The sequence below is a fragment of the Vicugna pacos genome, chromosome 11 (assembly GCF_048564905.1).
Source record: "Vicugna pacos chromosome 11, VicPac4, whole genome shotgun sequence".
Lineage (NCBI taxonomy): Eukaryota > Metazoa > Chordata > Mammalia > Artiodactyla > Camelidae > Vicugna > Vicugna pacos.
Window position 1 is genome coordinate 53437944 of NC_132997.1, and position 21955 is coordinate 53459898.

The 21955-nt window shown below is 37.0% G+C and overlaps 2 protein-coding genes across 4 annotated transcripts in view; one reads left to right on the top strand and one right to left on the bottom strand.

Moving 5' to 3' along the window:
• The window catches only part of HERC4 (HECT and RLD domain containing E3 ubiquitin protein ligase 4), a 142951-nt gene extending 133295 nt beyond the window's left edge, over positions 1 to 9656 (top strand). The window contains exon 26 of the transcript XR_012077394.1: positions 9379 to 9656. The gene's annotated coding sequence lies outside the window, so the exon portion shown is untranslated. The remainder of the gene's footprint in view (positions 1 to 9378) is intronic.
• SIRT1 (sirtuin 1) overlaps positions 1 to 21955 on the bottom strand; it is a 57579-nt gene that overhangs the window by 8131 nt on the left and 27493 nt on the right. The window contains exons 1-5 of one of the 3 annotated variants that reach the window (XM_072971425.1): positions 14476 to 15138; positions 12978 to 13094; positions 11413 to 11654; positions 9978 to 10130; positions 485 to 632 (exon numbers count right to left, since the gene is read on the bottom strand). In XM_072971425.1, coding sequence (XP_072827526.1) covers positions 485 to 632; positions 9978 to 10130; positions 11413 to 11654; positions 12978 to 13094; positions 14476 to 14884 — 1069 coding nt within the window. In that variant the 5' untranslated portion in view covers positions 14885 to 15138. Of the gene's footprint in view, positions 1 to 484; positions 633 to 1163; positions 1289 to 9977; positions 10131 to 11412; positions 11655 to 12977; positions 13095 to 14475; positions 15139 to 21955 lie in introns of those variants that run through there. The other 2 variants (XM_072971426.1, XM_072971427.1) reach the window with 2 other exon arrangements.

Here is a 21955-nt window from a genome sequence, read left to right on the forward strand (position 1 = left end):
ACTGCAGATTTTGAAGGTTACTGTTATATTACCTTAGCTTAAGAGCTGTGTTTTAAAGACAGTTTAGATACATAAGAAAATGGTTGTGTATTCATAGTTGTTTTAGATCAAGTCTTCAAATTTCTGAATCCTGTACATCTGAACTACCCAGTAGTTTCTTTTGGTTTCCTAAAGATGCCATTTTTTTCATCCATAGCTACTTTTGTAATCCAAAGAGATTATTTAAAAGAATGTAATGTTATGCAACTGCTACATCTTTTGAAATACAAAAGCACGTTACGTTTGATGTTTTGTACAGTTAACTGTCAAGGCCAATACTTTCTGATTTCCTTTTTTGGGCTCTACTAATCAACAATTAATCATAAATATGATTAAATAATAAGGCTTAATCTCCATTCCTGGATGGCAGCCTACTTTCAAATTCTATTTTTTTCCTACAAAACTAATAAATAAATAATAGAAAGCAATTCTGAAGTTTACTGACCATGACACTGAATTATCCTTTGGATTCCTGCAACCTGTTCCAGTGTATCAATGTTCTGAGTATAGTTGCGAAGAAGTTTTCCTTCCATATCTGACAAGGCTATGAATTTGTGACAGAGAGATGGCTGGAACTGTCCAGGATATATTTCCTAGATAATGCAAAAAGCAGAAAAAAGATTAAAGAAATAAGGGTAACAGATGTCATACATTTAGGTTTAACCAAAACAGACAAAAAAAACTACCAGTGATAATTCCCTGTGTGTAAGTTATTTCAAAAACAGTACATGAGCATCTCAAAGCATCTAGATGGATGCAACACACACCTACAAAAGGACTGTTGCTGTAATATGTATAAAACTCAGCAATTAGTGAACTTGGCCCCTTGAAAAGGATAAAGTCGACCCATAAACATCTCTTTAAAATGTTAATAGATATTTTAGTAAAAGTCAGAAGAAATACACACCTTAATATATATCTAAGTTTTGTTGGCTGCAAATTCAGATTTTTTTTTTAAAGGAAAAAAGGGGGAAAGTTTAAACTGAAAGATATCAAAGGTATGGTGACTTCTTTTTTAAAACTAAAAAAAGGCACTGTCAACATAATATTAAAATTTTTTGATTCATCATTCATTATAAATATCAACCTGTTGGAAGTTTAAAGCTAAAGTTTTAATTCCTTACCAAAATTGTTTTCCTTCCACTGCACAGGCACATACTGGTATAGTATAGAGTTGCTCATGAATGCTGAGTTGCTGGATTTTGTGTGTGTGTTTTTCCCCCCAAATAATGCTTCAATGCTGTTTCTTCTTTAAAAACAAAGAATTCAGATATACACATGGCAAAAAGATCAGAGAAAAAGTATCAATTTTGGTCCTCTCAACTTTTGACAGTGTTTTTTCTTCTATTAAATTTCATTTAGTAAGTGACTCTGGCAAAGGAAGTTTCTTCTCTACTATTTTCTTTGAAGTAGCAGTTCTGACTACTTCCTCACCATTCATTACAGCCTCTAACCTATTACAGTGCTAGCAAAAAACTCGACACAACCATATGTCCATCACTAGGGGACTGGTTGTAGAAATGGTACATCCATAATAGTGGAGTATGCAGCCATTAAAATGAATGCAGGAAGACTAGATACACTGACCTGAAAGACAGACCAGGACAACGTGAAAAAAAGTTGGTCAGCAGTGTGTACAGTTTTGGTTTTTTATTGTTATTAAGCAAAAATGGAAACTATAATGCAGAGTATATAGATAGGTTCATTTAAACATCAACTCAGGAAGGATACAAATAAGCTATAAAACAGGCAGGGGAACTGTCCCTTCTGATGTCATACAAAAAAAGTTTAATAGATTCTACACAACTTTTCACTTTTAATCTACTTAATATTTCAAGTTTAAAATCCTTTAAGTGAAAAATAAGCAGATCTCTTAACTATCACATACATGTCCATATGCCGCTGAAAATGTTATACAAAACCCAAAATTCTGCCTCCCATTCAAATTTTTATCATGAATTTCATAAACAACACTGTGATTTAATAAAGTGCATACAGAAAGAAGTAACAAGTGAAGAGTTTATCAAAGCTGATGTTTATAGAAAACTGAAAGCCACATTATGTTCTGGACTATTGGGTTGTGCTCTAGTAACCAATGCTTTCCCCAGGAATGCTTTGTTCTATTACATTTACATTTAGAGGATTAAACACCATAATACCTTATTAAACCTCCCTCTGGAAATAGCTGTCAGAGTATTTTAACAAATATTAGAGTATGTTTGGCAACAGGATCTAAGGAAAATGCTAATAGCATGCCAGAAGCACCACAAATGGCTGACTACCTCCAGAGCAACGCTGGGCAGCATGAGTATTAAGACTCCACCCTTCTGGAATGAACTTTTTTGTGCTTTATCATCTCCCACCCTTTTTTAAAGGGGAAAGTAAGAAGCACAAAGACCTGTAGGAACACTAGATTTGACTCTACACTCCAGTTTCCCTTCACGTCTAACCCATTAACAGTTTAGGATGAGGGGGAGGGTATAACTCAGTGGTAGAGTGTGTGGTCAGCATGCACGAAGTTCTGGGTTCAATCCCCATTACCTCCATATAAATAAGTAAATAAAACCTAATTATACCCCCCTCCAAAAATTTTATTTTGTTTAATTCAGGATAATTTAGCCCTTAAATTTACAAATCAATTCCTGTAGTTGGGAATAATTTATAAAGGATTTTTTTTTATTTTACAAGCCAACACTTTATGTGTTAGAACCTAAGTGAATTGAAACTTAACTTTGTCTGTTTTCTGTTAAATATGCAGCGGACCATGTCTGAATCATTAAATTTGAATACTATGTTCAAATTAAGGGATATAATCTTAAATAATGGGGGGGGGGGGAAAAAAACTGTACTCAGAAAGGACTATTACATAGAAACTAATCCTAAATCAGACTCTTAACAAGAGAAGTTTGCTAAAAACTAACAGCTGAGATACAACTTTCAGATAAAATACAGAGGAATTCTTCTATGTTGGAACTATGACATGCTAATTACTGTTCTAAGCAAGACAAGCCATCCCAAATCTGAACATCCTTAAGCCCAATTAAGGAACCAATCATGTGGGCTGGACCACTGTTATTGCCATAGGGATCCTTTTAGAACAGAGTGGAAGCAGAGCCCAGACCAAAGGCTCAAAATGCTATTAAAATTAATAACAAGTTGCTTTCACACAGCTGTGTCCAGAAACATGCAAACAATCCAGTAACTGGCCATAGGCAACCAATGTGGCCAAACTAAAGCTCAGATCTACCTGCCATAATTAGTTTTCATGTAGAAATAATGGGCTTTCTCCAGAGACACTCTACTTGCTTTCTTAAAGTTCCAGCAATATGAATGAGATTCCAGTCAAAGGTAGGCATGTTAATTGCAGCCCCTCAAAACTAAAAAGACTCATCACAAGTCTGATGCTACTATTTGTTAAGTAATAAGGAGAGCTGTTAAACTAGAACCTAGCGAGGAGGGAAACAGCTCAACTGGTGGAACACATGCTTAGCATGTATGAGGTCCTGGGTGAAAGAAAGAAAAGAAAAAGGAAATAAAAGACAAAAAGAAAGGAAAGAAAAAGGAAACTAGAACCTAAATTCTCCATGTTAAGTCCAACTGATTGATCTTGGTAAGGAAAATCCTGATAATCCCTGGTCCTGTTACATTCATTCCACAAAACCAAAGACTGTTCAATCTTACCTAACCAGTATTTACAAATTAAAGTTAGTCACCTGACAAATTAACTACTTTTTCCCCCTTAAAAGTTTGGTTTCCTGAGGAACTCAAGGTTCAGCAAACTTTACCCATACCGGGGCACCAGATAGTAAATATTTAAGATTTTGGACTGAGGCTCTAGTCTGCAGCCCCTATACTAACCTAACACAAGAAAATTTCAATTAGTCAAGCTATTCATTACCACTTAATGCACCAGGCGTAACAGAAGCACTTTATAGTAACGCTGTAGACTGAGTTTTTACATTTTCAAAGAACTGTAAAGGAAAAGAACAGTCTGACAGAGCTCCCATGTTGAGGACTGAGTTTTTACATTTTCAAAGAACTGTAAAGGAAAAGAACAGTCTGACAGAGCTCCCATGTTGTCCACAAAGCAGGTTACATTTACTACATGGCCCTTTACAGAAAAGGTCTGCTGACCCTCCTGTAAACATATAAATCCCATTTTGCCAATGAAAAAATGAAAGTACATAAGTCACTTGCCAGTAGTCACATGAGCCAGTAAGTAGCATAGCTATCACTCAAACCCAGTTGTGATGCCAAAGTGCAGCTCTTAACCACTATGTAATACTAATACTGCCTTTTCGATTTTTAATCCCTCAACCGCATGTTTCCTATTTTTCTTTCAGGCTAAGTACCATTCTATAAGGTTTTGCAAATCAGTCTAGTAAGACTAATCTAGCCTACGAAGTATTTCATTTTGCACATCTTCATGGGATTACTGGAGGCTGGAATTCCAGTCACCCTCTTAACATAAAAACATTTGAAAATATGTAACGTTCCCACAAATCACTGAGAAAGAAAAGCATCTCAATGGAAAAAAATGCCAAGAAGAATCAGATGATTCAAAGATATACATATGGCCAGTAGTACAAAGCAGTCATCTACACTAATAAACAAAATAGAACACTAATATGAGAAGATGCAGGGGGGAGGGTATAGCTCAAGTGGTAGAGTGCACGCTTAGCATACACGAGGTCCTGGGTTCAATCCCCAGTGCCTCTTCTAAAATTAATTAAAAAATAAACTTAATTACCTCCCTCCTCCGCCAAAAAAAAATTTTTAATTAAAAAAAGAGATGCTGATTTTTTATTGTAACGATAGTTTTAATTGCTTTAAAAATAACTAAATATCCACTAACAAGAGACTGATTAACACTGTAGTACAACTACAAAAAAAAAAACTGCAGCCTTTTCTTTAAAATGAGGCATATCAGTGCCGTTATGAAACTATTTCCAACAATATTGAGTGGGAAAAAAAGCAACGGAGACAAAAGGGTGTTGGTAATTCTGTAGGTAATCATTTTTAAAGTATTATTAGTTTATACTGTATTGCACAGGGAACTATATTCAATATCTTGTAACTTACGGTGGAAGAATATGAAAACAAATACAGGTATTATGTTCCTGTATGACTGAAGTATTGTGCTGTACACCAGAAACTGACACATTGTAAACTGACTATACTTCAATAAAAATATATTTTAAAAAAAGTATTATGAGAAACTTACAATACCTCTTGCCCTACACACACACACAAACAGGTTTACTCATTTTTCCTAGGACACATTTTACCATGGTAACCTTTGAGAAAGATAAGAGGTAGGGAAGCCTGAAGGGAGAGACCAAATGACATCTGTATGTTAATTTTTTTAAACCATATACATAACACATACACTAACACATACACACACAATTTCTGAAAAATACTTTAATGCTAATAATGTATTATGGAGACTTTTTTTGTGGGCAAGAGGGCAGGGGCATGCTAAATCAGCTTTCTTACACACTTCTGATGGGAGTATATTTAATTCTACCTTTCCAGGTAGCGGTAAGGTAAAACAAATCAGGACCCTGAGCAGCAACATTGCTTTTTGGAAAGATTTTAAGAAAATCAGAAACATACCAGAAAGAACAATCATAGCAGTATTATTGGTAATAACAGAAAGCAGGAAACATGCAGAATGAACACTTGCAGGATTAATTACAGTAGGCCATTATAAAGTATTCAAGTATCTGACAGAAAGTTTATCAAATTAAACAAAATACTGTAAATTGTAAAGCAGTAGGTAAAAGAGCCCATATTTATAAAGAAAATATACATCCAGCTATAATACTGTATTTATACACTTGGTTTTAACATACTGTATTCAGGTACATGGGTCTCTTTTTGGCGGGGAGCGTGGGGGTAGGTTATGTTATATTTTTTGATGTAATGAAGTAATGAGCTGGTTTTTAGATTTCTTAACTTTATAACTATATAATCTGATATGTTTGCCAATTATAAATAAAGTATTTATGGAATGAATATATTTTTGGAATTAAGTTCTTAAGAACTCAGTTCATATTTCTTTTTCTTGAATTTTAATTTTAGGGAGAAGAACATTCACTATAGTCAATATGGGATAGCAACTACACTCTTTGAACACAGTCCTTTTAAAAAAAATTCATTTTATAATCCTCAGTTTCACCTTCAATGACTTGTACTAAAACCACTCATTTTTATCATCATCAATGAATTATTTTAGACTCCTGAGAACCATGACCACAACTCTATCAATTTAAGCCCGCATTATGCAAGAGGATAATGGTTCAGAACAGGAAAGTATGTTGGCTTTAATTGTTCTTGTGTAGAATTCAAAGTGGTACCACAGGTAGGCACACTGTTTTAATACAGTGGGGCTCAAACAGGGAGCAATTTTGCAGGGGACATTTGGCAACATCGGGAGACATTTTTGATTGTCAAGACTAGGGGTGAGGGGGCTAAAGGCATTTAGTGGGAGGCCACTGGTTGCTGCTAAATATCCTACAATGCACAGAAGAGCTACTCACAGCAAAGAATTATCCATCCCCAAAATGTCAACAGTTGAGAAACTGCTCTTTCACATACTTCTCCATTACTTAAGAGTTTCTAGTCTAAGTGAAATCGAAGTTTCTTCTCAATAATTATATACAGTCATCTGTAGAAACTTTCTTTCCAATATGCCTAAATTCACAATATTCCGTTTTCATGGCTTTGTAGTAAATTCATTTTCTCTCATAACTAGCAAAATAACCACTTTCATAACTTTCTCCCTAGTACAGCACCTGATAGAAAATTTTAGCTGAGTATTTTACTCATGTATTATTTTAGGAATCTAGTAAAACTTATCAACACTTACCATACCCTCCCCAATCCAACATTTTTGGATACTATTTTTCATTCTTTGTCCTTACTTGTCCTTCACCATTTTCATAGGTATTCATTTTTTGACCCAAAATAACTCAGTCTTTCTTACCTATTACTATTAATTTTAAGTGCTACTTCAGCAACTAGAAACACTCTTTTAGGCAGTTCCTAATGTGAGAATTGAAGTATAATATCCTATTTGAGTGGCAGTTTCAAAGATTATTTAGCTCTTACCAGAACTTAAATGAAAACTCAGAAAGCAATCAAGCAAAATTAAATTTACATAAAGACAGTAAAATGCTGCACTTTATAAATGATTGAATTGAATTACTTTTTTCACTTAACTAATAAAAACATGCAAATTCTTAAAACTTTCATAGAAAATTAAACATGCTGTCCCTCCAAACTCTTCTCTCAGGTAGTATAAAATTTGTACACAGTAGCTAATACTGGAACACATTATCATTGAGCCATTTTTACTGAGATACTTTATTTTCTCTTATGCACTGTCTAGATTCTATTATATGCATTTATAATTTGTCTTTGTCAGAGTAATTCTTAATTGCTTCTACAGATTCTTACATGTCAAAATTAGTTTAAGCTAAAAATGAATACCCATTAGACAACTAAGGTTACAATCTCACCTTGCTATTTCTATTCTCTGTTACCCCATTTTTCCAAGTGTCAGGCTACAACTTTTACCAGGCAATTTAGTACATACTTAAGTGATAGGGAAAAAAGCTGACAAGCTAGTCTGGGCAACATGGTTTATGTTTCCTCTCAGAACACAGAATTTACAGCAAAAATCCAGTAGCGTTATGTTAGTGCACTACTGAATCAAACTCACAGAATCAGATATAAGATCAAAGTAATTCCTAGTCGCTTAATGGTCTCCTTAAAGTGTTCATTTCTGCTTCCTAGAGCCAGTGTTCCCGGTCCAGTTCAAGAAACCTATAGCTAAGTGCTGTTTTACTGGTCTTCAAAGTTATGCAATAGTAGCATCACTGACATCAGTATGTTAAAAACAGTAAATCATCAAATATTCGTATTCTTGTAATGAAGAAAAGCAAAAAAGAACTAACTTTATGTTATTTATTCAATTCAGTGTGAGCCAGCTGTTTCTTCTAAAGGCTACATAGTGATGACCATCAAAGTTCAAAATTTTTTTAAGTTTCAAGTTGATTATTGGAAAGATTAAAATTTCTTAGTAGCCTGAAAATTTCTGAAATTTAGTTTTCAGTTTTAGCAAGCAAATCATATCGAAGAAATTTTAATATAATTTCCCCATCTTACTCTAAATTCCTACTTATAAGCACATTTACATGAAACAAAAATTACTTCTTTAATTATTCAATCAAGCTAAATTAATGCCATGTATTCTGAATTAGCAGAGTTTTTCTTAAGTTATGTAAATAGACCACACGATTTGAAAGCTGAGGTCACCCTTTAATTAAAATTCAGGTCCATTTAACTTTTAGACTCATAAAAAAATAAGCACTGATACAAAAGACCCTTTCAAATACACTGAACTTTACAAATAATTCTGCAAATTCTTTCCATAAAACTAACGATAAAATTTTCTAATGTAAAATTTCTTGGGTATGGTATAATGTTAGCCCTCTGTATTTGCAGGTCCCAAATCCTCAGGTTCAACCAACTGTGGATCAAAAATATTCAGGGGGAAGAAAAATTCCAAAAAGTTCTAAAAGCCAAAATTTGAATTTGCTGTGCCAGCAACTATTCACATCATACAGGCATACCTTAGAGACATTGTGGGTTTAGTTCCAGGCCATAGCAATACGTAAGTTATATGCAAATACTATGCCATTTTCAATAAGGAACTTGAGCATCCTCAGATTTTGGTACCTGAGGGGCCCTGGAACCAATCCTCCCCCACCCAGAAACCAAGGGATGAGCAAAATATCGACACTGATACTCCAGAACAGAGCTGCCTAATAAAAACATAATGTGAGTCATGTATGTAATTTAAAATTTTCTAGTAACCACATTAAAAACATGAATTTTCATAATTTACAACCCAATACCAGTTAGTTTCAGGTGTACAATAAGGTGATTCAATTATACATGTACATATATATTCTTTTTCATATTTTTTCCATTATAAGTTACAAGATACTGAATATAGTTCCCTCTATTATACAGCAGGTCCTTGTTGTTTATCTATTTCATATATAGTAGTGTGTATCTGTTAATCCCAAACTCCTAATTTATGCCTCTCCCTCACCCCTTTCCCCTTTAGTAACCAGTTTGTTTTCTGTGTCTGTGAGTGTATTTCTGGTTTGTAAATAAGTTCATTTGTATCATTTTCTTTTTGGATGCCACATATAAGTGATAGCATATATTTGTCTTTGTCTGATTTACTGAAGTATTATTTCCACATATATTTATTAATACACAATAAGTTCTATGGTATATTTTGTATGTTTTCCATACTAGGTTTCCCAAACCTGGTGCATCTTCCACACTTCTATAGTAATAGCTCAGTCCCCTTAAGCACTCAATAGCCCCAGGGGCTAGCGGCTTCTGAACGGAACAGAGCAGCTCCAGAGACTCCAGAGCAGATCAACCTCGACTGAAATGCAACCTAAGAATCTTCTCCACCTCTAATCACAAATTGTACAGGCATGTCCTCGTGTGTTAAAACTTGGCTATTATAAAACATACCAAAGCATATGTTATTCTCCTTTTCTGATAAAAAATTTTCAAAATCAAAACGGTGTTACTCTTATATGATCTACCAACCTCTAAAAAAAACTTAAGACAATGTTAAGGCCATTACTGAAGCGCAAATTTGAAAACTATGAAATAGCCTCTTCTTTAAAAATAAGCTCAATCCTAAAATGAAAAGCAAATGATAGTCCCTTCTTGGAAGAAGGGAATTCTGAAATGACTGTATTTCAGTGATTTTACTCTACTACAGTACTAGGACCCACTCTACTAGACAATGAATGGTAAGTTTAAAAAGCCTGAATGTGAACAAAAGTTAATTTTTCATGAGAGAAGGCCAAAGGAACAACCATAGGAATTCATAGTACCTTTGCAAACTTGAAGAATGGTCTTGGATCCTTTCTGAAATATTCAATATCAAACATTGCTTGAGGATCTGGAAGGTCTGGAAAGTCTACTGCAAGGCGAGCATAAATACCATCTCTTGACCTGAAGTCAGGTATTCCACAAGAAACAGAAACCTGAAATATGCATGGCATAATTTGTACCATTAAATCATCTACCTCTACCTTTGTAATTACTAGCCCCCTTATCACACAATTAGGGAAGAGATGAAAATATTTTTAGTTTGAAACTTCTTTAGAGGAATGGAAATAATGCCCTACTCTAATTTCTAGTTAGAAATAAAACACTCAGAAAACCAGTACAATTAAATCCACATGTTCCGTTCACAATGGGGTAAAGAATTTTAAGTCAGGCTAACTGTAAACCTTTATAAGCATTTAACAAATGAAAGCAACTACAACTTGACTGAGAATGAAATAAACCATTTCAAATTATTGTAACTAGAAAGCAGGCACAAATTCCTATTACAGTCAAGTTATTCCCAAAGAAATCTCTCACCTGGTCACAGTTCTAATACTTAAAGAATACTCAATTTCTTTATTTTCCTTAAAGAACTATGTTTTACAGTATTTCAATTTTTAAGAATAGATTCACACACTATGCTTTTTCTACAAATAAATCTTGACATTTCAAATAGCGATTTCAGAAGTTATGTTTCACAATTTTAACAGAGTTTACTCCACTTTGGCCTAAGAGAAAAGCAAACTTGTCTAAATCACATCTGGGAGCAAAGTGTAACTATTCTTCACAATCATTTAAGATTCTTAACTCAAAAGGTCTGAAAGCAGGAATAAATTTTACTTCCACAGTTGTTCTGGTCACTACTATGTAACATATTCTGTATTCCACACACAATATAAAATAGCCTTAGGCAGCTAGTTAACTGAGACCCTACAGAGAGGCAAATGAAAAATGTCAAGCCACCACAATCACATCACCTTAATTTAAAATGGAGGAGAGGTAGGAATCTGTTAACTTTTGAACACTAAGTTCTTCACTTGCTAATTCCTATTAGATTCCTGGTCCTCCCATGAAGATCAAACGAAAAACCAATTTTGCCATCAGATCCTGACACACTTTAATGCAAGCAAAATTCCCTGCATCTCCTTTAGGAGTTGTGGTATAATGTAGGGAAAAATCCTGCCTTAACTCCACCTACCTATTGTGCTAATAAACAGAAGCAAATCTTTTTTAAGGTTACAGAGGTTTCTAAAAAACTGAACCTAAATTTAGCAACTACTGCTGCACTCACTTTTTAGCAGTTTCCAAACACAAATGCCCATTATCAAGTAAAAATAAATTCTACTACACCAGAAAAATGTTTACAAATTGGACAAGCCCTAAGAAAAAACGTACACCACCTCCCCCTTTCACTAGTGTGTTATGTATCTTACATACCCCAGCTCCAGTTAGAACTATTATTTTTTTGCATTCTTGCAGTAATTTCACAGCATCTTCAATTGTATTAATGTCTTTTCTTTTTTTCCTTTTTGGTGGTTCTGAAAGGATATTAATAACAATCTGCCACAGTGTCATATCATCTAATTCAGGTGGAGGAATTGTTTCTGGTAGTAAATCTTTAAGAATTGTTCGAGGATCTGTGCCAATCATGAGATGTTGCTGAACAAAAGTATATGGACCTATATTAAGAGGGAAAAGAGATCAAATAAACTTCCAAGTAATTCAAAGTCTCAATTATTTTCAGTTGAAGTAATGAATTGGCAATCTTTAAGGCTTTTTTGCAGAGTAAGAAAACGCACTATAAAGGTGTTTCATTCACAGTATCTTCAGAGCTAATGCTATAAACCAGTTGAGCCTGCCGCTAGACCATAATACCAAGTATGTATATTTTAAGAGTCAAACTAACTACTAGAATTAAATTTCTATGGTTAAAACTTAGAAAAATACAACATAATTGATGACAAGCATACGTACAAAAAGTTTCTACAAATCAATATGGGAAAGATCTCACCAGTCCCCAAAGCCTATACTATTTATCATTAAAGACATAAAGAAAAAAGAAATCTATACATAACTACCTTTAAAAATTTTTCCAGTAATAACTTTCAACTTAATCTTAACCAAGCTCCCAAAATGATACCTACAGTGCTGATGTTCTGAGCTTTAACAATTCTTTACCTTGAAATTTCTTAGCTCAGTTCCTAGCTTGAGAAAACTAAAAATACAGTAAATATAATAGACACTGAAAAGGAACTAATCATCACAATGTTTAAATAGTCAAGGCATTTTTGGAAGAATTAGCACATTAAAAAAAGATCATTTTGAAATGGTCATATTACTTCGGTATAAAAATCTGACAGTGTTCTCTACATTAAAATACTTTCCCATTCCATCCAAATACTTCACAAATATTTACTGAAGACAAACTATGTGCCAGGCACTACTAGGCACTGACAACAGTAAGAAATCCCTGCTCTCACGGGACTTGTATTCTAGTACAGGAAACAGGCAATAAAAATTATATACAGATTTGTATTTACTCTTTCATTCATGGTTTATTCATTCACCTTTTATTTATTTTGTTACGTTCTAAGTACTACATTGGATAATAGAAATATAGTAGTACATAAGAAAAAAGTTACACATAGATATTGTCAATGAGTGGTAAGTATTAAGAAAAAATAAAGAAGGGATATGAAGTGAGGAAGCAAGATACTCTAACTGGAGAAAAAGACCATTCCACAGAGGATACAAGTGTTAAGAACCCCAAGTGTGAGAAGGACCTGGTTGTTTGGAAAATACCAGACAGGCCACCTTCCATGGGCCCAAACAGTTTAAGGACAAACAGTAGACTTTCCCTAGGAACAAACTGACAGTAAATCTCAGCAAACACCCGAGAACCTCATCATCAGGCTATAAGGGGACACCGAATTACATTTTTAGTTGCCATAAAAAGAAAATATGGAAAAAGACATTTACTCTGTTAAGCTGTGAAATCATACCTATCCGTGGTCTTGGAGTCCAGTCACTGGAACTTGCATGTGAGGCTCTATCATCCTCATCACTTTCACAGGAATGAAAGCCATTGGTGATGATTTCATCACCAAACAGAAGGTTATCTGCAAAAGAAACCAAAAGTAACTCAAGACTGCTTAAGTAATCTGCATCTAAAATGTATGACGATCTATAATGATTATGATGCAACAATTTTCAATGAATAAAGCGCTTAACATACTGCCTTTATAAAGAATGCCTACTGGATCTGCTTGCACCGTTCACAAGAGCAGTATATCTTCAACTTTAAGATTTTGCCCAGAATCTTAAGTTTCAGTACATCAAATTCTAGAAATAAATTAAGTCTACTTGTAATAAAAACACAAAAAGTAGTAGCCTAGTTACAATGAATTTATCGATCACAAATGACAGTTCATAAAACTTATCAAAAATTTACCCCAAAAAGTCGTGTAAATATAACTATGACAACTCGCACTTCTCTTACATAATACTAAACATACAAAGATACCTTTGCATTATTCGTTTCTCCTATTAAACTGTTTCCTAAAGTGAGGGGTTATTAATCCAGTCCCTAATGCACACGTTGTAACCTTTGTAAAGGGTCAAATGGTCCACTGATTGGATTTACAGATAAAGACTCACATATATCCAGAACAAACTCCTCCAATAGAAAATAATGAAACACTCAAGATGATATGACACACATAACTATCACATCTGCTTTAATACGCAAGAATAATGTCAATTCGTGTTTCAGGGCTACATGTGCACACACAAAAAGATATCTCATCTAAAAACCATTATAAGAATGTGACTGGAAGACAAACATTATTCACGATAAGAACTCAAAAACTTACTCTCCTATGCTCATTAACTGCACCACAGAAAGGTAATGTCTTTAGAAACAGCTATGCTCTTCAAATCTTGCAGGTTATGACTTTAGAAAAAGCTTTAAAAAAACAGCTTTAAAATTTGAAACAAGTTTAAAAATAAAGGCTCTACCAAAAAAGTTACAAATTGCACAGGTGTCAGTTTGCAAAGACAACTGCAAAAGGTGCAAAGGACAGTGAAAAGTTGCAGTTTTAAGTGCGCGGGGTGGGCGGGAGGTGGGGTTGGAGGGCGGAGAAGCAAAAGACGTTTGACAAAAGCAATATGCTAAAAGAGTAGGAGGGGAGAGAAACTTATTTTAAAACCAACTGCGAGGCTCGCCAGCCGGCGGCTGCGCAGAAAGCGAGGCCGCCGGGGCGGGCCGCAAACTGAGGGAAGGAGGGAGGGGAGGGAGCGAGTCCACGGGCCGCTCCCGCAGCCAGGCCGGCAGCCGCCGAGGCGCGCCGCTGAGCAGGGCCCCGGTGGGGAGGAGGACGCCGCAGAGCGAGCCCCCAGCCCCGAGCGCCCAGCCCGCCCGAGCCTCCCCTTCCCCACAACAGAAGAGGCCCCCGGGAGGCGGAGGGGATGCGCAGTCCCGGCCGCCCGCGCCCTGCGCACCTCGGTACCCAATAGCCGCCGCCGCCGCCGCCTCTTCCTCCTCCTCGCCCTCGTTGTCGTCGTCGTAGAAGTCGTCGGCCGGCGGCGCCTCCCGGGATAGGCCCTGTAAGCCCGGCCCATTGTCTCCTTCTCCGGCTGCCGCCGCCGCCTGGGCCTCCCGCTCCCCGCCCGCCGCCGTCTCCCGCCACAGCGCCACCGCAGTCGCCGGGCAGCCGCCGGCCGCCGCCGGCAGCTCACGCTCTGGGGCCGCCCCACCGGGCTCGCCCAGGCTCCGCCCGAAGCCAGAGCCGTCTCTCCGCGGCCTCTTGCAGAGCGGCTCCCCGGCGGGCGGCGACGGGGACTCCCTCTCGGCCGCCACCGCCGAGGGGGAGCCGCCGGGCTGAAGGGCGAGCGCCGCTTCGTCCGCCATCTTTCAACTGCCTCTCTGGCCCTCCTCCCTCGCCTCCTCTGCTCCCGCTCGACTCGCGGCACTGGCGCCCCCGCGGCTCCGGCTGCGGGAGATTTAAACCCCGTCACGTGACCCGCCCCTCGTCGCCCCCGCCCTCCCGCCGTTCCCGCCACCCACGCGGGCCAGACCACAACACGGCAGGTCACGTGGCAGGCAGAGGCGGCGTGGGCTGGGAGGAAACGCGGCCCGGGCTGCTGCGCCCCACCCTTCGGGCAGGCGCGTCTTCGCTGAACTTCTCTTTCAAACTGTCCTAAAATCAAAGCCGCCGGGATGGCTCAAGTTGTGGTTTGCCCTGCTAGTTTCCACTTCTCCCCGAAGTGCACACCTTGCCTGCCTCACATAGTTTTTTTCTGGACTTAACGCTAACAGTGAAAACTTAATTCCAGAAAGGCAATAAGGAATGAAGCTGGCCAAGTAGCTTCCTGAAATACGCTGGGTAATGAGCCTGTTTTGTTAACGGGTATGAGTAGGGGTTACGGGACACAATTCACTTTTCACTCTGCTCACACTATTCGCAAAGTGCCTCTTCGGCTCTTTTTTCTCCTTGCTGCTCTCTTTAGCCGATTGCTGTTTCTCCCTCTTCCCGTAACTTGTAGAATGGTGTAGATTGTCAGATCCATAAAGGCGTGCGTTTGCCTGGGAAGACCTTTGACCTGGGGGTGGGGATCAGCCTATCTGCTTCTAGCCCCAGCTTGGCTGCAAATGTGTGTGATGTCCCGTTTCTGGGCTTTTTAGAATGAGTATATTAGGTCGAGTGGTCTGGTATGAGGAGAGCTGGACTGAGGGTGAGTTGGCCCCTGTACACATCTGGGTTTGGTTTAGAATTTGAGCAATTTATTTAGCCTTTCTAAACCTAATGTTCTCATTGTCCTCATTCTCTAAAACGGCAATTAATACCTATTTTGTAGGGTTGTGGTGAGAATTAAATGAAACGGCCAGATGTAAAGTGAGGGGTAAATAGTCGCTTAAAAACATTAGTTCCTTTCCTATTTGAAGCCCCTTCACCTTCCACTTCCTGAAATTCCACTCCATATCTAGCCTTAACTAAGGACCCATATAATACACAGCAGATCTAGAGCCAAGCTTGGTAGGCATCTGCTTCTGGAGCACAACCACTTAAGGGACCTTTCTGAGTTTACTGTAAATCGGCCCTTAAGCTTAAAGTGGGTCCTACCTATACCATTACTTGTTTGCACTTAAGAAAGCAACTTGTTTCTTCTTAAAAAGAAAAAAAATATATATATATATATGATGTTGAAAATATATCTCTAAGGTCCTATGTAAGTCCAAAAGTCTCTATATGTCAAATTAAACTGAGAATCTCCCCATACAACTGGTTGCTTCATTTCTGAAAATGATCTCTCTCATGCTAGAAGCCTTGAAATCACCTTTGAAGCATTCCTTCGGGTTGTTACCCTTATATCAATCAGTGACCAAATCCTGTTGTCCTTTCTGTCCTACAACTCTCCAGTTCCTAACTACATAGGCACCTAACCCTTTCTGGCTGAAACACTTGGCCCTGTTTCCTCCCCTACTTTGTCTATCTTATCTTACAAAATATTTCATAAATTGTTTCTCAACTATGTTGGTAGGATATAATATATAAAATGTTGAGAGTCACTATCCCAACAAAATAGAAACAGAATTCCCAGCTTTTTTGAGGAAGACAGTTGTAAGCTCATGGACATCCTGTTATTTCATTCGTTCATTTATATATGTTGTGCATCAAAGACACTTGATGGTGTTTATGAAATGCTGTGTGATCAAGGTGATTACTAGTGTGCTGAAAGGTCAGATGGGGTACACATGGCAGGTGGTATAAATGACAGATATTGTGTCACAAAACAAAAGACCCTCCTAACTAGACTTCTGGGCTACCAGTATTTGAGAACTACTTGCGTGAAATTCAAGTCATTCTTAGTCCCTAAAACTTGCAAATTCACATTCAGTTTTTCAAATTTCCCTTGAATCTGGTGTTGACCTTCTTGTAAATATTTTTAGCATCAGTATTCTTTAAATTGAGTTTTTCATATTACAAAGTCACTTTTTTAAAATAAGGAAGCTCTTATTGAGTGATCTCCAAGCTGCATAATGCAGGATGTAGTACAGTGTGTATAATACAGTGCTATTTGTGAAAAAATGAAAGGGGGAATGTGGAAGGGAGACCAAATGTATATATTTGCTTATATATGTACAAAATAACTCTGGAAACCCTTAAACACATACATGCCTGCCATGTATTTGTCATACGCTTTTGTCTGTGCCTCTTTCCCTAGAACAATTTCTCTCTACTCCTTATTCAGTATATTATAAAGCACATTCCCTTATTTTATTCATTAACTTATTTTTCTCTGTGTATTTACTGACTTTCTCTGCTAACTGCAGCATGAATTTTGTTCATCTGGTTTGCCTCTATATCATCAGCTGTCTAGTAGAGCTAGCATATATGTTTATTGAATGAAAGAATAAATAATCTAAAGGAAGATTGCCACATAGGAAATTAATTATTGAATGAAGGGTGAGAGGCAGCATGGAGTCTTTTTTAAAAAAAGCAAGAAGGTCAGGTGAGAGAGTTAGTGAAGCACGTAACATGAGATATCTGGTACCTTGTTTGACAGGATGAACATAGGTGCATTGGGCTATGAGGTGTTTCTCAACACCAACAACCAAGTCTCTGATTCTCCAGACACTATCTGAATGTTCAAGAATTCAACTCAGTTTTGACACTAACAGCTTTAGGGCTCAGTGTCACAGGACTGCCACCATTCAGATGCCAGTTACAAGTCCCAAACCTCCTGATCTTCTCACCAACTGGCTATAAATTGGGAGTTCCCATGACACCCTCCTAAAGTACAATAATCTCCTGGAGTGGCTCACAGAACTCAGTAAGATAACTCAGTAAGATACATCATTTAAATTTACAAAGTAAGTATAACTTTTGTATCCTTCCAGAGGATACAAATGAACAGCCAGATGAAGACGTATATAGGGCAAAGTTCTGAAAGGTTCTGCGCAAAAGAGTTTCTGTCACTATGGAGTTGGGATGCACCACCCTCTCAGCACTTCGTTGTGTTCACAAACTTGGAAGCTCTCTGAAATCTCCTTGTTCAAGAGTTTTTTTTTTTAATAGAACTTAAACTCCATCACACCCTGTCCCTCAGTCTGGAGTAGGGCTGAAAAGTTCCCACCCTTTAATAAATTGGTCTCCAGTGACCAGCTCCATTCTGAGGCTACCTTAGGAGATTGGACCTTAAGCCCCACTATAAACTACCTTGTTAGCATAAACTCGGGAGTGCTGGAAAGGGCCTCATTATGAATGATAAAAGATGCTCCTTTCATTCAGCAAACTCCAAGAGTGTTAAGGAGTTCTGTGTTTGGAACAGGGGACAAAACCAAAATATTTGTTTTATATTATACCAAAGGCTGTCGTAGACTTCAGACACTAGTCACTAAGTTTTTTGGGTTTTTTGTTTGTTTGTTGTGTCACTAAGATTTTTAACTTGTTTCTAGCCCTAAGCTTTCTAAGCAGAATTTAACAGTAATTTGATTTCCTATACAGAATTTTCCACTGGGGAGAAAATATTCAAAAAGCCAACATTAATATTCTGACTGACTTGGCAGTTCAATTTACATAAACAAATAAATTGACCTTATAACTCTGATATCAGTCTCATGACCACCATAGTAGGGGAGTTAGTATCAACTCTTTGTATACTGAAAAAATGTTGGCAAACATTTTTTTGTTGGCAAACTGATTATTAATGTGAAAAAAAATACAAATACAGATTTCTACCTCACACTAGACACAAAAATAAATTCCTTGTAGACTGAAGATCTAAGTGAAAAAATACAATACAAATATTATAAGACATTTTAGAATATTATATAACTTTGCATTAAGAAAGATCTTAACTGAGACAGGAGACATTTAAAATATATATACTCAACTACATAAACATTTGAAATATGTTCAAATCTACTAGTAGGCAGGAATATGTAAGTAAAACAATGAAGTACCATTTTTTTTACTCCTCAAATAGGCAAAAACAAAACAAATTTTATTTTTACCGTCTATTGCTTACCAGAATATGGGGAAACAGAATCTCTCATAGTGTTGGAAAGTAGTCTGGAAATACTTTTTAAAATTATAAATACCATACACAAATACATTTCAATCCAAAATCTCATTTATCTTAAAGAAGTAAAAATGTAAGGATATGAATACAAGAATGTTTATTATGGCGTTAGTATTGTTGGGAAAAAAGTCCAGACACAATCCAGATATCTTCATCAGGAAATCTATTGACCAAATTATGGTATGTACATATTATGGCATATTATGCAACCATTAAAAAAAATCTATCATTGTTGTTCTTGAAGAATGTTTATGATACACTGGGAGTGACAAAAGACAAGTTGCACAAAAATGTATATATTATGATCCTTCTTATTATTTAATAAACATATCTTTTTATTATTTAAAAAAAAACCCTAGATACCTAAAACAAATCTATTCACAAACATGGCTGTAGAGGCTTAGAAAAGGTACAGAAAGTTACATATCAGAATGCTAACATTTTAACATCCCTGATGAAGGGGGTGAGCATAAGTGGTAGGGTTGAGGACACCTCAATAAATATTTCTTGCTAAAATTCTATGTATTAAAATGAGCATTTTAAAAAATTATAATTTAAAAGCAAAAGAGTAACCATTTTTTGAAACAACCACCTGAGGACTAGACTCTGAGCTCTGGTGACCTCAAAAAGTCCTTCCCGTCCTGTGAGGCCTGAGCCATTGGCTGACTTTCCTGTCTTCCAGTGCTTCTTTTTAAATTTCCTACATATAACCACAAGTTTAGCAGATGTTAGTTTTTCACAGCTTCATGTGTTGTCTTTTTGATTAGGTTATAACATAAGCGTTGTACTTCCCTACAGAATTTAGTATTCCACACCTTATCAAACATCATTTGGAAAGCTGTTTGGGACTTCCAAACCAAAGCAAATAGACAGTTTGGTAATGCAGCCTACCTTCCACCAGCAACAGAAAGATCTAGACCAATGGTTCTCAAATGGAGTGACTTTGACCCTTTCCTCCAGGGGAAATTTGACAATCTAGAGACACTTTTGGTTGTCACAACTTGGGGAGAGGATGTACTAGTGACATTCAGCAGACAGAGGCCAAGGATACTGCTAAACATTCTACAATGCAGAGGACAACTCCTCACAACAATGAATTCTCCAACCAAATGTCAACAGTGCCATGGTTGAGAAACTCTAGCTTGGAGTTTCAACCACACAGAGAAGATGGTACTGTCAGGGCTTTAAGTGGCAGAGATTCCCAAGGGAATAAGGGAACAGGATTTAATTAGCAAGGCTGGGTTGCAAAGTGATTTTCAAACTTTGGGTTTTAGCAGCAGAAGCCAGTAATCTTAACTCTATTATGTACTGTAGATACATTTCCTTTAAAAGTTCAAGGATTCCACCGAACAGTAGGAAAAATATTGATAGCCCATTTGAAAATGAAGAATTCAGTTCACAGAAAAGGGAACGCAAGTGGCTTTTAAACATGTGAAAGATGTAAACCTCTCTCATAATAAGAGAAATACTCAGTAATTACAATGAGATATCATTTTTCACACATCAGAGTAATAAGGAACCAAAATTTGATCATACATTGCATTGGTAAGAACGTGAAAAGCCAAGCCTGCTTCTATAGTGATAGGACAAGCAGAAATTGGTACAATCCCATGGAAGGCAATTTGGCACTATTTATCAAAAGGTAGTAGGCATATGCCCTTTTTATCTGGCTATTCCAATTCTAGAAATCCGTTTTATAGATACTTGCATATGTGTAAAATGATATATAGGCAAGGATATTCATTGTGCCATTGTTTATACTAGCAAAAGGTTGGGAATAAACTAATTGTCCATGAGTGATGAACTAATTAAACATATCACCAGTACATATGTTTATATGTACATAGATTGTCACTTCAACTCAGGAAGTAGGTAACAGAAATTGTTCCTAGGGAAGGCAAATGGGAGACTGAAGAACAAAAGTATGAAGATTTATTTTTACTATAAAATCTCTTGTGCCTTTTGAAGTCTTCACCATATACATCGTTACATATCATACATGCATGCGTTTATACCTCATACATCACATATATATTATATTTAAAATATATATTATATACATCACATATATTAAATATACATCTATAAAAGCAGGGCTGTTCTGTTTAAAGTAGACTCTTTAAGTTTCCATAATGGCATCCCTCAAGACATCACTGATGATATTTAGAATCCTAAAAGAACATAGTAGAAGCTACTGTCATGGTTGTTAGGGTCAGCTAACTGATATAATAAATAATCCAAAAATTTCAATGGCTAAATGCTACAAAAGTTTACTACTCACTCATACAACAACCCTACATGGTTGTTCCTGGTCAAATGGTTTTTTGGGTCAGTTCCCCTTTGAAAAGTGAACAAAAGACCCTTGTTCCTTCTATCTTGTAGCTCTGCCACTGGACAGGCAAGGGAAGTTAAGTCACATCTGCTGAAAGGTTTCATGAGCCAGTCCTGGAAATGACACTCACTACTACTTCTTACATTCAGTTTCTAGAAACCAGTCATGTAGCTGCACACAAGGAAGCCTGGGAAATTATATCATTTGGGGTGACAGAATGGAATTGAGGGCACACAGACAATGATCAACACTAAAATGTAGTCTAGGAGGAAATAAAGGTGGCAGAGTAGGAGGACATGAAGCTTACCTCTCCCAACAAATACATCAAAAATACATCCTCACGTGGAGCAAGTCTCACTGAAAACAAATGAAGACTGGCAGAAAGACTCTTGTACAATCAAGGCTGAAAGAAAGACCCACACGGAATTGGATAGGAGGGGAAAAGAAGCGATCAGGTCAGGACCCCCACCCCTGGGTAGGGACACAGAAGAATGAAGGGGATTATACCTGCTCAGAGATCGTCCCTAGGGAATGAACAGTTCAAATCAAATACTGGGTACCCCA